A 13,236-nucleotide genomic window follows, 5' to 3' on the forward strand; every position below is an offset into this window, starting at 1 on the left:
TTGGGGGGGGTTTTGGTTTTTTTGTTTTTTAAGACAGAGTACTACTCTGTCACCCAGGATAGGGCGCAATGGCGTGATCACAGCTCACTGCAGCTTCTACCTCCCAGGTTTAAGTGATCCTCCTATCTCAGCCTCCCAAGTAGTTGGAAACACAGGCACACTCCACCACATCAAGCTAATTTTTTTATGTGTGTTTTATAGAGATGGGATCTCACTATGTTTCCCAGGCTGGTCTCAAACTCCTGGACTCAAGCGATCCACCCACTTCAGCCTCCCAAATGCTGGGATTACAGGAGTGAGCTGCCACGTCCGACTGGTCCCTCTTCTTTACTAGCTATGAAGAGTCTCAAAAGGCAGAGCCCCGGGAAGAAGGCATGATATACAATACAATGAGACCAGAGTTCTCAATTGTTAGTTCTCACTAAGTGCTTCACACCAGGAATCTAGGCAGACTCCAGTTTTTCTCAACAGCACAAAGATTTGTATGCTCATGACCAGATTCCTCTTGCCAGTTTGTTCATACTTTCTTGCTATAATGACAGAGTAAAATGAGGAAGGGTAGAGGAAAAGACATCTTAAAATAGGAAAATTCACCTTCTTCCCTTCAAGCCATACTAGAACTGACAAAACAAAAACAAAAAGGGAAATCAAGAGTAGGAGAGATGTTTTTTCCCCTGCAATGCTCCAGCCTGCCTCTGTCTGTGAAACCTGATGAGGGCAATGAATACATATAGTCTTCATAACAGTTCTCTCAGGTAAGTATTTTGATTTCATTTTGCAGATAAAGAAATGGAGGCTCACAGAGGTGAAATGACCCAAGCTTCTAATAAAGTGCCAATGCCAAGATCATGTAACCCAGGCTCTAAACCTTCAATGACACCACCATGCACATGGAGTGGGGGCCTTAGGGGACTTAAGCAAACAAGGCTAAGTGAGCTTCCACAGTTATGCTGAAGCAGGGAAACAACCTTTAGACAGTAAGTTTGTGTTTCAGAAGCACCATCTGAACCAGCAAAATTCAAAAATTCAGTTCTCAATTTTTTATCAGAAAGTAAAATCAAAGGGAATTCTGATTCTGCTTCCTACCATGGGAAAAAAACATTTTTAAAAGCAAGAGGAGCAATTTGTCAGCTGGCTGAAAAACACATTCAAAGAGACTAAACATCAAATATTAGGTCAGCCACTAACAATCTAATTTTGTATAAGCTCAAACGCTTACAAAATACGGAAAGTATATCAGTGAGGTAGATGTGCCTATTTCTGCTTAGCTTCTGGGTCAAGTACCACCCATATCCCACAATAGTATGCTTCATCTGAGCTTCTCTGTCCTATCAGCTTTCACTGTTAATTAACCACCTTGTTCACACTAGATGTGCCCATTTCCCAATAGCACCTATTTCTTGGACCTCAGATTCTGCAGATTGCTAGGTGTGAAAACTTCCTCTTCCACCCACACTGCTTTAACTAAGGGGCCAGAAAGGGACAACATATTTAAAAGTATACCAAAGCAGGAAATTAACTTATGCAATAAGACATGCCAATTTTAGAACTATGTTACAACCGCCATTGTGGCCATAATTTCTTAAATGAACAAGTTTCACATTTACTTTATTTGGTAAAACTTCAAGACTGTCTTTGCGCCTACAAGCACAATTTCCCACTGATATCCGGTAGAAAATCAGCAGTGTTATGGGACAGGAGCAGACATTTGAGAAAGTAATAAATGACAGCATACCTGTGGCCTTCTTGGCAATACGTTGCCTGATTTACTTTTTTTCTGATATAAATCTAGAAGATTGTGTTATATCCTCAATCCTATGAATGTTCCTCAAGCCTCTGTCCACCATGTTACTACTGGTTCTTCTTTTATCTTACAATATTTCATAGAATTCCTACAAAGAAAATGTAATACTTTGATAATAGGATAGGAGAACTATTTTTATATTGAAGGGTTTTTCACTTATTTCAAAGACTCAGCCTTTGCTCGAATCACATCATCGTTCTTGGTGTGGCTTCAGAGCTAATCTGAAGTAAACATGAAAACCAGTTCCATAATATAACTTTTTTGGGGTGGGAGCAATATGGTTTGGATATGGTTTGTCCCCACCAAATCTCATGTCGAAATTTGATCTCCAGTGTGGCAGTGTAAGGAGATGGTCCCTAGTGGGATGTGTTTGGGTCATGAGGGCAGATGTCTCATGAACGGCTTTGTGCCCTTCTAGCAGTAATGAATTCCTGCTCTTGCTGGAGTGGACTAGTTCTTCAGAGTGGGCTGGTTCTCAGAGAAAATGACTAGTTCCCAAGAGACTGGATTGTTGTAAAAGTCAGGACACCTCTCACGTTTGGTCCCTCTTCACACATGCCCGCTTCCCCTTTGATCTTCTCTGCCATGTTCTGACACAGCATAAATGTTCTCATCAGAAGCCAAGCAGATGCCATGCTTCCTGTATAGCTTGCAGAACTGTGAGCTAAATACACTTCTTTCTTTATAAATTACTCATCCTAAGGTACTCCTTTATAGCAACACAAAACAAACTGAGACAAAAGAAGAGGCAGCATTTCCCAGGATGATCGTCTGTCACCTTCACCAGACTGTCTCTGGTTAAACTTTGGCTGAAATTCAAATTAACTTTCAGAACAAAGATTTGCCAAAATGAGGATATTAAGACGAGTGTACTGAAGAATCTGAAGGGAAATCTTAAAGGAGTTTCAAAAATATCCTGAACAATGGTAACAATACTAGAAGTATGCACACTTTCAAGGTAATATCTGTACTTAATCCTCCTGGGGCAATCCCACAAGGTTCCACCTTTAAAGATGGTGTTCATGATACTGAGTTCTCAGTGCTCATCTCCATCTCCAACTCTCTACATTTTCAACTATCTACTGGTGGTTTCTAAGTCCCACCAGCAGCTCAATTCCAACTTAAATTTTCTACAATGTAAACCTTCATTTTGCCAACCTAGTGGTTATGTTACCCTTCTTACCTGAAAAATCAGCTTATAGTTATATAGTACACAGAAGCAACACGATAAATATTTACAGAAAGAAGAAAAGGGTGGTGGATGGAACTGGTTTACAAACATCATCTCATTTAGAAGCAGGTATAAAGAAACTAAGACTCAGAAAGTTCAAAGCAATCTTACAGAATTACCCAGCAAGTAACAGGTAAAGTCAAACTCTAGTTCAATCTCAGTCTTCATTTTCCATCTTCTACCTCTTATTTTTTGCTATCAAAGTTTACTTATTTAAAACCCAATTCAACACTTCTCCATCCCAAAGTTCTTCCTGACCTCCAGCACTAAAAAGTGATTTCTCCTTTCTCTAACCCCAAGATTTTGCCTGCACTCGTTCTGTTGCTATAATCACACCTGGACTTAAACACATCACATCACACTATATATCCAATCTTCTCCTGCTAGATCAGTGGTTGGCATGAGTTGAATTGTGTTTACCATTCTCCAAATTCATATGTTGAATCCCTAACCCCCAATGTGACTGTATCTGGAGACAGTGCTTTTCGGAGGTAATTAAGGTCAAATGAGGTCATAAAGGTGAGGCCTTAATTCGACAGGATTAGTGGCCTCGTAAGAAGCAGAGGGCTCTCTCCTCGCTCTCTCCTCCTCCTCCCCCAACTTCCTCTTCCCCAATCCCTCCCTGCTCACCACCATGTAAACACACAGGGAGAATGCAGCCATCTGCAAGTCAGGAAGAGAGTTCTTGTCAGCAACCAAATCTCCTTGCATCTTGGTCTTGAACTTCGTAGCCTCCAGAATAGTAAAAAACTTAATGTACGTTTTTTAAGACACCCAGTCTATGTTGTGTGGGTCACTCAAGTCAGTCTATGGGATTTTGTTATGGCAGCCTGAGTAGACTAAGACAGATTTTGGTACCAGAAGCTCTCAACCCTGGCTGTATCAAAGAACCACCTGAGAGGGCTGTACAAAATTCTTAATGCTTGGGCCCCCCCCCAGACCAGCTAAATCAGAAATGCTGGGGTAAAAGCCAGGCATTGATATTTTTTAAGGCTCCCCAAATAATTATAATATGCAGCTAGACTGAGAACTACTGCAAGTAAAAGTTAACTTTAATGAGGTCAGAGACCACGTCTAACTCATCTTTGTAATTCCCTCTAACTCCTAGCATATGGTAAATATGCAATGAAATTGTTTTAACTGTTTAACAAATTACACGTATATTTAAAAGAGTTTTAGTATTTGATAGTTACAGATACACTGTAAACAAATACATATGTACCTATTATGTACCAATCACCACACCAGGGATTGTGTATACAATAATGAATCAGTCAAGCAAGGTTCCTTATTCTGCAGCATAAACATGTGATACTCTGCATTCCAATTAGTCATGTTTAGGTAATTAACATATCTTTTGATCTGTAACAATCTCCCAGTAACAGTTCTTTAGCAAAACACAATGCAGGATGGTAAACACCACATTCTTAGCAATTGTTTCCTTCAATCTTCTTACTTAAAAATGCAAAAATAGGCTGGGCATGGTGGCTCATGCCTGTAATCCCAGCACTTTGGGAGGCGGGCAGATCACTTTTGGGAGACAGGCAGATCACGAGGTCAGGAGATCAAGACCATCCTGGCTAACAGAGTGAAACCCCTGTCTCTACTAAAAATACAAAAAAAAAATAGCCGGACGTGGTGGTGGGCGCCTGTAGTCCTAGCTACTTAGGAGGCTGAGGCAGAAGAATGGCATGAACCCAGGAGGTGGAGTTTGCAGTGAGCTGAGATCACACCACTGCACTCCAGCCTGGGCAACAGAGCGAGACTGTCTCAAAAAAAAGAAAAAATGCAAAAATAGAATAGAGGATTGTCAGGGAGAATGTTAACTTGGGTATCAATAGTTTTATTTGGGTACAATTTTGTTTGGTCCACTTATATCAAGTACAAGGTAACACTTCTCATATTTTTGACATCTACAGAATTTTACACATATGATTTTAACACCCCAAACAAAAAATTAAAAAAGATACTAATCCAGGCAACAAGACATAAACTTGAATTTATTTCTGTGTGGAGTCAAGAACCCCTTGAGACCTATGACAAGTATTAATATTTAGAATAATAAAAGTTCAAGGCTTGAAGCAACCTTAGCAATTATCTGATACATCTCTTTCCCTACTTCTCATCCTCAAACCTCATATTATGTCATTAAGGACACGTTAATGACAAAGTCTGAGACAATAAGTCAGTCTTACTAACTCCCAAATTCGGTGTTGATTCCACAACAGTACACTACCTCCCTGGGAGGAGGTGGCCAATCTTCTATAATCTAGGTGAAATTAACTGACCTATCCTTTTATCTAGTCTCTAATGAAATTAAAGAGGTGGATTCATATGAAAAATATTTTCTATTTATTACACAGGTAGAACATTCCCATTCTTCAAATCATGTTTTTCTTTATTTCTCCAATTATTTGTTACATATAGGTGCATCATATCTGTAGGTTTCCTTTTATTCGTCAAAGAAAAGGACTTTATATCTAAAAGGAAAACAACTCTATACATAGGTTATATGATATTTTGGTGGAGTTTTTAATCCTTAACCTTAAAAAAAAATGTTTAACTGGAGGTGGTGGCAATCAGGAAAAGTCTCCTAAGAAACTGATTTTAAATTGAGTTGTGAAAAATGAACAAGAATTCAGTAGACTTGGGGATAGGGAAGGGGGAAATTCTAGAGAGAACAGCATGTACGATGGCCTAGAAGACAAAAAAAAAGTACAGCTTAGCCTACCTTAGGTATATCTTAAGCCAGTGTTATTCAAACTTGTTAACCACAACCTGTGACACTTTACTGGATGCAGTACACACACCTGTGTGTATGTATACATGTGTGCAAGTACCCATTCCTATCTGACCTGTCACTATCTGAACTCTCACTACTATCGAAACTCTTATTATCCAACTAAGATTCCTAATAGATTCAGATAAATTATTTTTAGAATAGAGCTGGTATCCCTCCTGCAGCAGAGAATGTTGAAGTATTCATACCTGCAACCTTCTCAGGACTGCCCCTGGCCATGGTAGCCCTTTGCTGTTTTCCTTGCTGCTGTCCCTCTCCCAACTCCTACAGGAACCAATGACTGAAAAATGGCATGAAAGCCCAGTTCCCTTGCTTCCAAGGCACAATAAACTGTATGTACCATGTGGTACACCAGAGCTGATTAGGTTAAGACCTGAAACCACATCCTTGCTCAGATTTTTCCCCTCCCCTCTCCTATCTTCCTTACTCTCTTAAGGGTTTTTTTTTTTCTTTTCCTAAAGGCAATCTATTAATAAACCACCCAAGTTACATGCAGTTCTAGTGACCAGCTCTTACTCTCTACTACTGTGCCCAAATAAAAGGAACCAGGGCTTCTCAGAGAAATAACTAATTGTATGGATTGGCCAGGGTAGGTACAAGATGAAGCAGTGATATCTTGTGTGAGGGAATAAAAAGGAAATGCTCAAAAAAATGGTGAGAGCATATGACAAAGATCCAGAAGCTAGCTTAAAGGGAACTCTGGCCAAATCTGGGGAAATTTGAACACAAAAAAATAATTATTTACATTAACAGAGTACAAACCATTGAAAACACAGGAATTCATGAGTCCGTACCAAAAATACCAATAATAAATTCATAAATCAATGAAAATGAAACAAAGCAATCTCTTGCTTACAGTAAAATGTCGACAACCATCTAGTAAATGTGAAGGGAGTGTGCTGGAGGTAGAAAATCATTATTTTTCAACCATTATGGGAAAGACTGAATCAGGTAAAAAAAAAAATAAAAATCAATGGACCCCAAATCAAAGAGAAATATTTGATGAGAAGCAAATATTTACAAGGTCTTAACCTTCCCACAGATTAGTTACTAATTGCAAAACAGAGAAAATATGGCAACAAAACAGGGCAAAACCTTGAGTGGGTAATCAAAATTAACATCACCTATGAGAGACAGATACCCATGTACCTCCAGATAGGATACTCTGGAAAGACACATCATGTATGCAGTATGTGGCTCAGATCAAGGTTATTCTTGATCTAAACAAAAGTCAGATCAACACAAAATAAGGAGAGTTCTGTTTGTCACTCCGTTACCTAAAAACTTGCAGTGTCTTCCCATTGTTCTTAGTATAAAATTCAAAATCCTTGAAATGGTTTACAGGTCATTTCATGCTTCAAAACTGAAATCCCAACCCCCACCCCACGGCCATGGCACACACTCCTCTTTGATCTCAATTCTTCTTTCTTATGGTCTTTGCTTAAGCCTGTGTTTTTCAAATTTCACAGAGCAACCATCAGAGAGTTGTTAATCCGATGAGACAAAAATAATGTATTTTCTATGGCAAATATGCTTTTAATTTATAAATATACAAAATGTAGATGTTAAGTCTTTTTTCTTTTGTTCTGAGCCACCAACGTAATTTATGTCTAAGAAGATACTCTAGAGATATAGCAGCAATAATAAAATCAAAATTTTTCTTATAGGCCAGGCACGGTGGCTTATGCCTATAATCCCAGCACTTTGGGAGGCCGAGGTGGGCAGATTACTTGAGCCCAGGAGTTCAAGTGCTCCTGAGCAAGGAGTTCAAGTGCAGCCTAAGCAACATGGTGAAACCCCATCACTAAAAAAAATAAAAAATTTTTCTAATCACCTCCACAACCTTTTACATATTAAACATACAATGCTCAAAAAAGATTCTTCAAGTTTCTTTAGATGTCTAACTTAAAAACTAAAATTTTCTAGTAAATGTAAGTGCTAGTACTGTGCCTGTACCCCTAAAGGTAATTTACCTACATTCCCACAGGAACCACTAAAAGAACCCCAACTTGGAGTACTGCAACCCAAATGTTCCAAGAACATCCATAATTAAATCCTCCCAAGACACATATACCTTAAACACCCTCTCATGGAATGTCATGAAATTCTTGACCCCACTTTCCACCCCCTAAGCCCTATCTCTGTCCCATCTTCCTCCTTTTATTAGGTTCCCGGAAGAAAACAGCAATAGAAGGACACAGGGACACACACACACCTGATTAAGGAAACTTCCCTTAGGCTGCCATGCCCCATCCTGCATAAGTGGAGAATGAATCTATGTTGACAGAGGAAAGAGAACCTAACTAAAAAGCGGAAAGGTCAAAGAAGGGAGAAAGGAATTACTTTAGTTGATAGAGAAAGTGAAAAATCAAATTTATCAGGTGCAGGTTCCTATGGGCCATCATCTGAGAATATAATCACGTCTGAAAATTTGTCCGGAACATAGCAATAAGCAAAGAGTGCTGTTATTACTGCTACATTAACAAAAAAAAGGAAAATAATGTAAATAAAACTACGTATAAGCATGTAACCTGCATTTCATCGTTGGGTTCACAGTTTCTTGAGGAAAACAGAGACCCTACAAAGTTAACTAAAAGTTGCTGCCAAATGAAAATCAAGCTTCTATAAAGATCACAGAAAATACAAAATAAACCAATAGGAAAACAGATTTTGCTAAATGAACCTCATTTGGTGTATCTATTATTCATTACTCAATATGGGCAAATAACATCGTGGGCTGTACAAAGCAGTAAAACATCAAAATGTGAAACTAAGCTTCAACGTATGAACCAAATAAACACGAAATTAAAAAAAAACTGGCTTCCACACATTTTATTCTGGAATTTAAACAGACAAAACAATTTAGGGAAAAAAAAAAAATCTTCCTACTTGCTGACTCCACTTTTTCACTTTCCATTGCTTCCATTCCTTCCTTTGATGAAGTTTCCAATAATCACATTGTTAGATTTGACCATGACCTTCCACCCAGCTGCTGACGTAAAAAAAAAAAAAACTGGAATTATCCCTATTTCCTCCTTTTTTTTTTTTTTTGAGACAAAGTCTCACTCTGTGGCCCAAGCTGGAGTGCAGTGGCGCAACCTCGACTCACTGCAACCCCTGCTTTCCAGGCTCAAATTCTCATTCCTCAGCCTCCCGAGTAGCTGGGACTACAGGCGTGTGCCACCATGCCTGGCTAAATTTTTTGTATTTTAGTAGGGACGGGTTTTCACCATGTTGCCCAGGGTGGTCTCGAACTCCTGAGCTCACGCGATCTGCCTGCCTCAGCCTCCCAACGCACTGGGATTACGGGCATGAGCCATGGTGCCCAGACACTGTTTCCTCCCTTTCTCTCACCATCCTTATTCAATGCAACCACAGGTCCTGTCAATTTCTCCTCACGATGCTGTATTTTTCTTTCCATCTGTCTATTACCATCTTCCGCTAAGATACAAACATATTTGGCCTGGACTACTGCTCCCATCCCTTAACCTGTCTCCCTTCTTCCATTTACGACCTGACCCCTCTACAATGCATGCTACCACTGTAGCGAGGGTAATAAACACACAAATTATGTTACTGCCCTCTTTAAAAGATTCTAAAGGCATCTGATGACATTAGAAAAAATCCAAATGCTTTATTATTACAGCCAGCCTTTGAGGCCTTGCAGCCTCTGCAATATCTAGGCATTTAGCGACTACCTACTTTCCCAATATCTTTCCTTACGGATCCCCTCCACACTCTGACCCACATTCAAGTTAAATATTTTAAGTATTTGCTACTTTATGGCCAAGCACACTCTGCCTAGCTTCCTCTCATCCCTCAGATTCCAATTCAAATGACACTTCCTCATAAAGCTCTTCACTGACTAATCTCTTCACCATCTACCACATGACATTATTTTCTTCATGTTTATCACAATCTGTAAAAATGTGTGTGTGTGTATGTGTGTGTGCCCACGCACGTGTCTGTGTAGGGGGAAAAGGGGGTGTTGTCTTTTTCTACCACTAGATAAGCTTTACTGGGAGCAAGGATTTTGTTTGTCCTATGTACTACTGTTCCCTAGGGCCCAGAACAATATGGGGCATATACCAGACACTCAACAAGTCTTTGTTTAATCAATACTCAAAAGGTGGCATGGTCTACAGCACTGGACTGGAAATGAAATTACCTAGGTTCTTACCAGACTTGACTCTACCAGCAACTAGCTGTGTGGCCTTGGGTACAACACAAGATTGGAGTGGCTTATGAGTAACTGGAAGGTAAGCAAGTGAAGAGAGCAAGCATGAAGATTTTTTTCCCAAATTTCCTTGTCTAAATTCAAAAATTGTAGATATATGGAAATCTTTAACGTCTCTCAGTCTCAGTCTCCTCATCTGTATGAGATTACTTTAAAGGTCACTTCAAGTTCAGAAGTACCATAACTGGGCTGGGTGCGGTGGCTCACACCCATAATCCCAGCACTTTGGGAGGCTGAGTCAGGCAGATCACTTGAGGTCAGGAGTTCCAGACCAGCATGGCCAACATGACGAAACCTCATCTCTACTAAAAATACAAAAATTAGCCGGGCGTGGTGGCGGGCGCCTGTAATCCCAGCTACTCAGGAGGCTGCGGTGGGAGAATTGCTTGAACCCAGTAGGCGGAGGTTGCAGTGAGCCGAGATAGCACCATTGCACTCCAGCCTGGGTGACAGAGTGAGACTCCAACTCAGTAACAAACAAACAAACAAAAAAATACCATAAATTATATGGGCCTAAACCTGAACCTTCCTTACTCACCCCTCACTTACACTCTACCCCTTCTACCCCTCAAGAACCAAATCATGGTAGTCATCCTGAAACCAAGCATCGTGCACCTTACTATCTAAACCTTTGCTCATAGGGCTGCCTCTTCTCCAGCTCCAACCACTGGAAATTCCATCCCTCAAAGCCCAGATCAACTGCTAACTGCTTCATAACCACCTAGTCCGAAATGAATACGATCATTATGTTCCAGAACTCCTCTATGCTTCAAATTAGAGTACTCCCTGATCTACCACTACCTGCTGGACTAGTCACTTAACTTCTCTTCGCCTCAGTTTCCTACTCTGTAAAATGGAGCTAAAAGGACCTACCATACCACATATTATTGTTGGATAATAGAGAACACTCAGCATGGTAATAACGTGTTCAATTAAAACTTATTTCTGTGCTACATATATTTTTCATGCTCCTTGAAGGCTCCGAAAGAGTATTTTCCATTTCTGAATATCCCAAGTTTGACGCCATCTACCTCTCAATGTTTTGACTTTTTGTATCCATAAAACGAAAAGAAATGGTCTAGACCAACTACCATTCCCTCCAAAAAATGTTATCTATTCCCTTGCAAAAATAGCCTAACGCAAAGATACTGCAGGTGACCGTCCACAAGGACGGGAATTCGAGGGGAAGTTAACTATTGCTGCAAACGGAAGTGGCTGGAAGCAAGGAGATTAAAACAACATTCAAGATTTTGAAGATCCTTTCCAAAGAAACTGACTCCTGCCACAGTGATGGATCCTTTGAAATATGTTTTTAAGTTGGGTTACAAGGATGAACTCGGGGTCCATGAACTCCCAAAAAGAAATGTAAAACTATGCGCCAGAACAAATACACAAATTTCTCTGGGGCCAGAGTGTCTGCAGCATACATTAAATGCATCTGTGACCTTAAGGGGCGAAAAGAGGGTGACAATGAAGAGACTAGTCGCGTTAAGTAGGAAACCACAATGGACGATACTTTAGACAACAAACGCAACCCCAGATAACCATAACCCCCAACAAGCGAGAAGATGACCTAAGACCGGGTGAAGCAGCCGCCGGGTATGAGAAGACGCTGGTGGAAGCAATGCTACCCAGAGCTCTGCACCTTTCCCAGGTCGGCCTCCAGCCCGCACGGCCCGCGGCGTGAGACCCGGGGCGAGGCCCCTTGGCAAATCCCGCTTCCCGCTCCGGTACCTGCGGGGTCGAGAGCCATCTCGGCGGGCCGAGAAGAAGGTAGCCGCTTGGCGGCTCCGGGGTACGCAGGAAGGGGAGTGGAGGGGAGGGGCTTGGGCTCGGACGCACGTGCGACCTCCGGGAACTTCCCGCAACAGAAACGCCGGCCCTTTGCGAAGCACCGCCAGGACCCTTTCCCTCTTCCTTTCCAGGCTCCTACTTCCGCCGCCCGTTGCGCCTGTGCCCTTCTGGCCCCGCCCCAATCCTGTAACTAGAGTGGAACTGACTTCGCAGGGGGAATGACCAGGAAAGGGGGCGTGTCTGCGTGCCTTTGGGGCGGGACCGTGCAGGACGCGCGCAGCCTCGTTTCGGGAGGCTTGAGCACCGGTTGCAGATCCGGGTCTGCAGTGACTGGAGCCGGACCTGCAGGACTTTGGGACTGCGCCTCACTCGGTGACAGGGTCAAAGTCCGAGCCCCGTCCCCCATACCCGCCTTCGGAGAACCAAATGAATCATCCAGTTCCTTTTCTTTTCTTCGTTAAAGTTCATTCATTCATAAATGTCTATTTCATGCCTACCAAGTTCCAGCCACGGTTCCGAATACGAGGGGAAAATAACAATAAAAATAACGTCCCTGTTCTCAAGGAGCAGTGTGGCAGAGGAGACAAATAAAAGCAACACGCTGTTAAATGTGACAAACGCCACACGCACTAGATGTTCACAGCTTGTTCTACCATAAAGGTGATATGGTGTGTGCAATATCGTTATTTCTCTTTCAAATCAAAGACTGTGGCTCTCCTAGACGTTAAAATGTGGGTTCTAGAAGTACCTCTATGTTGTGAAATAATATACTCAGGACGTACAGTCTGATTTGGGTGATGTTACAAATCCTGCCTCTATCAGTAAAAGCTGTAAGTTTTGTGAGAGTAAAATGAAGGAAGGTAATAGCCGTCCCGCTGAAGACCCACTACTCACCTCTTCTCAATAGAAGAAACTTTCTAGGTGGCACTTAGGTTCATTTCCACTCACAAACCAGCCTTCAGAAGTGCTTCCTTGTCAAATTCACGTTGAACTGGCTCGAGCCACCAAAGGGTGAGGTGCGGCCTGGGACAGATGGGACAGATGTTTAGAAAAACAAGTAGCAGCTGCTTCTTCCCTGCAAGGGATTTAGGGCTTTCAAAATGATCCCCTCCCCACCTACCTGCAGTCCCTCCTCCCCTGCTGCTGCTTCCGCCTGGTCAGTTGGCAGAAAAGCCGAGGCAGTTGAGCAGGGCTGGGAAAGTGGGTCTCTGCTCAGCAGGTCTTCCGTTTAAGGGCCTATTTGGGCATAACGGCCCTTATTACAGCTGTAGGTTGAGGTGCCAAGGTGAAGAATTAACGTTTCACTCACCCAGCCAGGGAATCAGGTCCTTTTCCTTGTATATTTTGTAAATATGTTTAGGAATACACCA

General features: G+C 41.7%; 1 protein-coding gene across 6 annotated transcripts in view; it reads right to left on the reverse strand.

Annotated features, from left to right (window-relative positions):
* The window catches only part of CMC1 (C-X9-C motif containing 1), an 84,405-nt gene extending 71,527 nt beyond the window's left edge, over window positions 1-12,878 (reverse strand). Inside the window, exons 1-2 of one of the 6 annotated variants that reach the window (XM_054552450.2) lie at window positions 12,761-12,878; window positions 1,736-1,892 (exon numbers count right to left, since the gene is read on the reverse strand). Coding sequence is in view for 2 of the 6 variants with exons in the window: in XM_054552453.2 (XP_054408428.2) it covers window positions 524-774 (251 nt within the window). In the remaining 4 variants the exon portion in view is untranslated. Of the gene's footprint in view, window positions 1-523; window positions 1,647-1,735; window positions 1,893-11,806; window positions 12,064-12,760 lie in introns of those variants that run through there. The other 5 variants (XR_008523823.2, XM_054552451.2, XM_024244722.3 and 2 more) reach the window with 5 other exon arrangements.
* Window positions 12,879-13,236: the final 358 nt, after the last annotated feature.

The sequence above is a fragment of the Pongo abelii genome, chromosome 2 (assembly GCF_028885655.2).
Source record: "Pongo abelii isolate AG06213 chromosome 2, NHGRI_mPonAbe1-v2.0_pri, whole genome shotgun sequence".
Lineage (NCBI taxonomy): Eukaryota > Metazoa > Chordata > Mammalia > Primates > Hominidae > Pongo > Pongo abelii.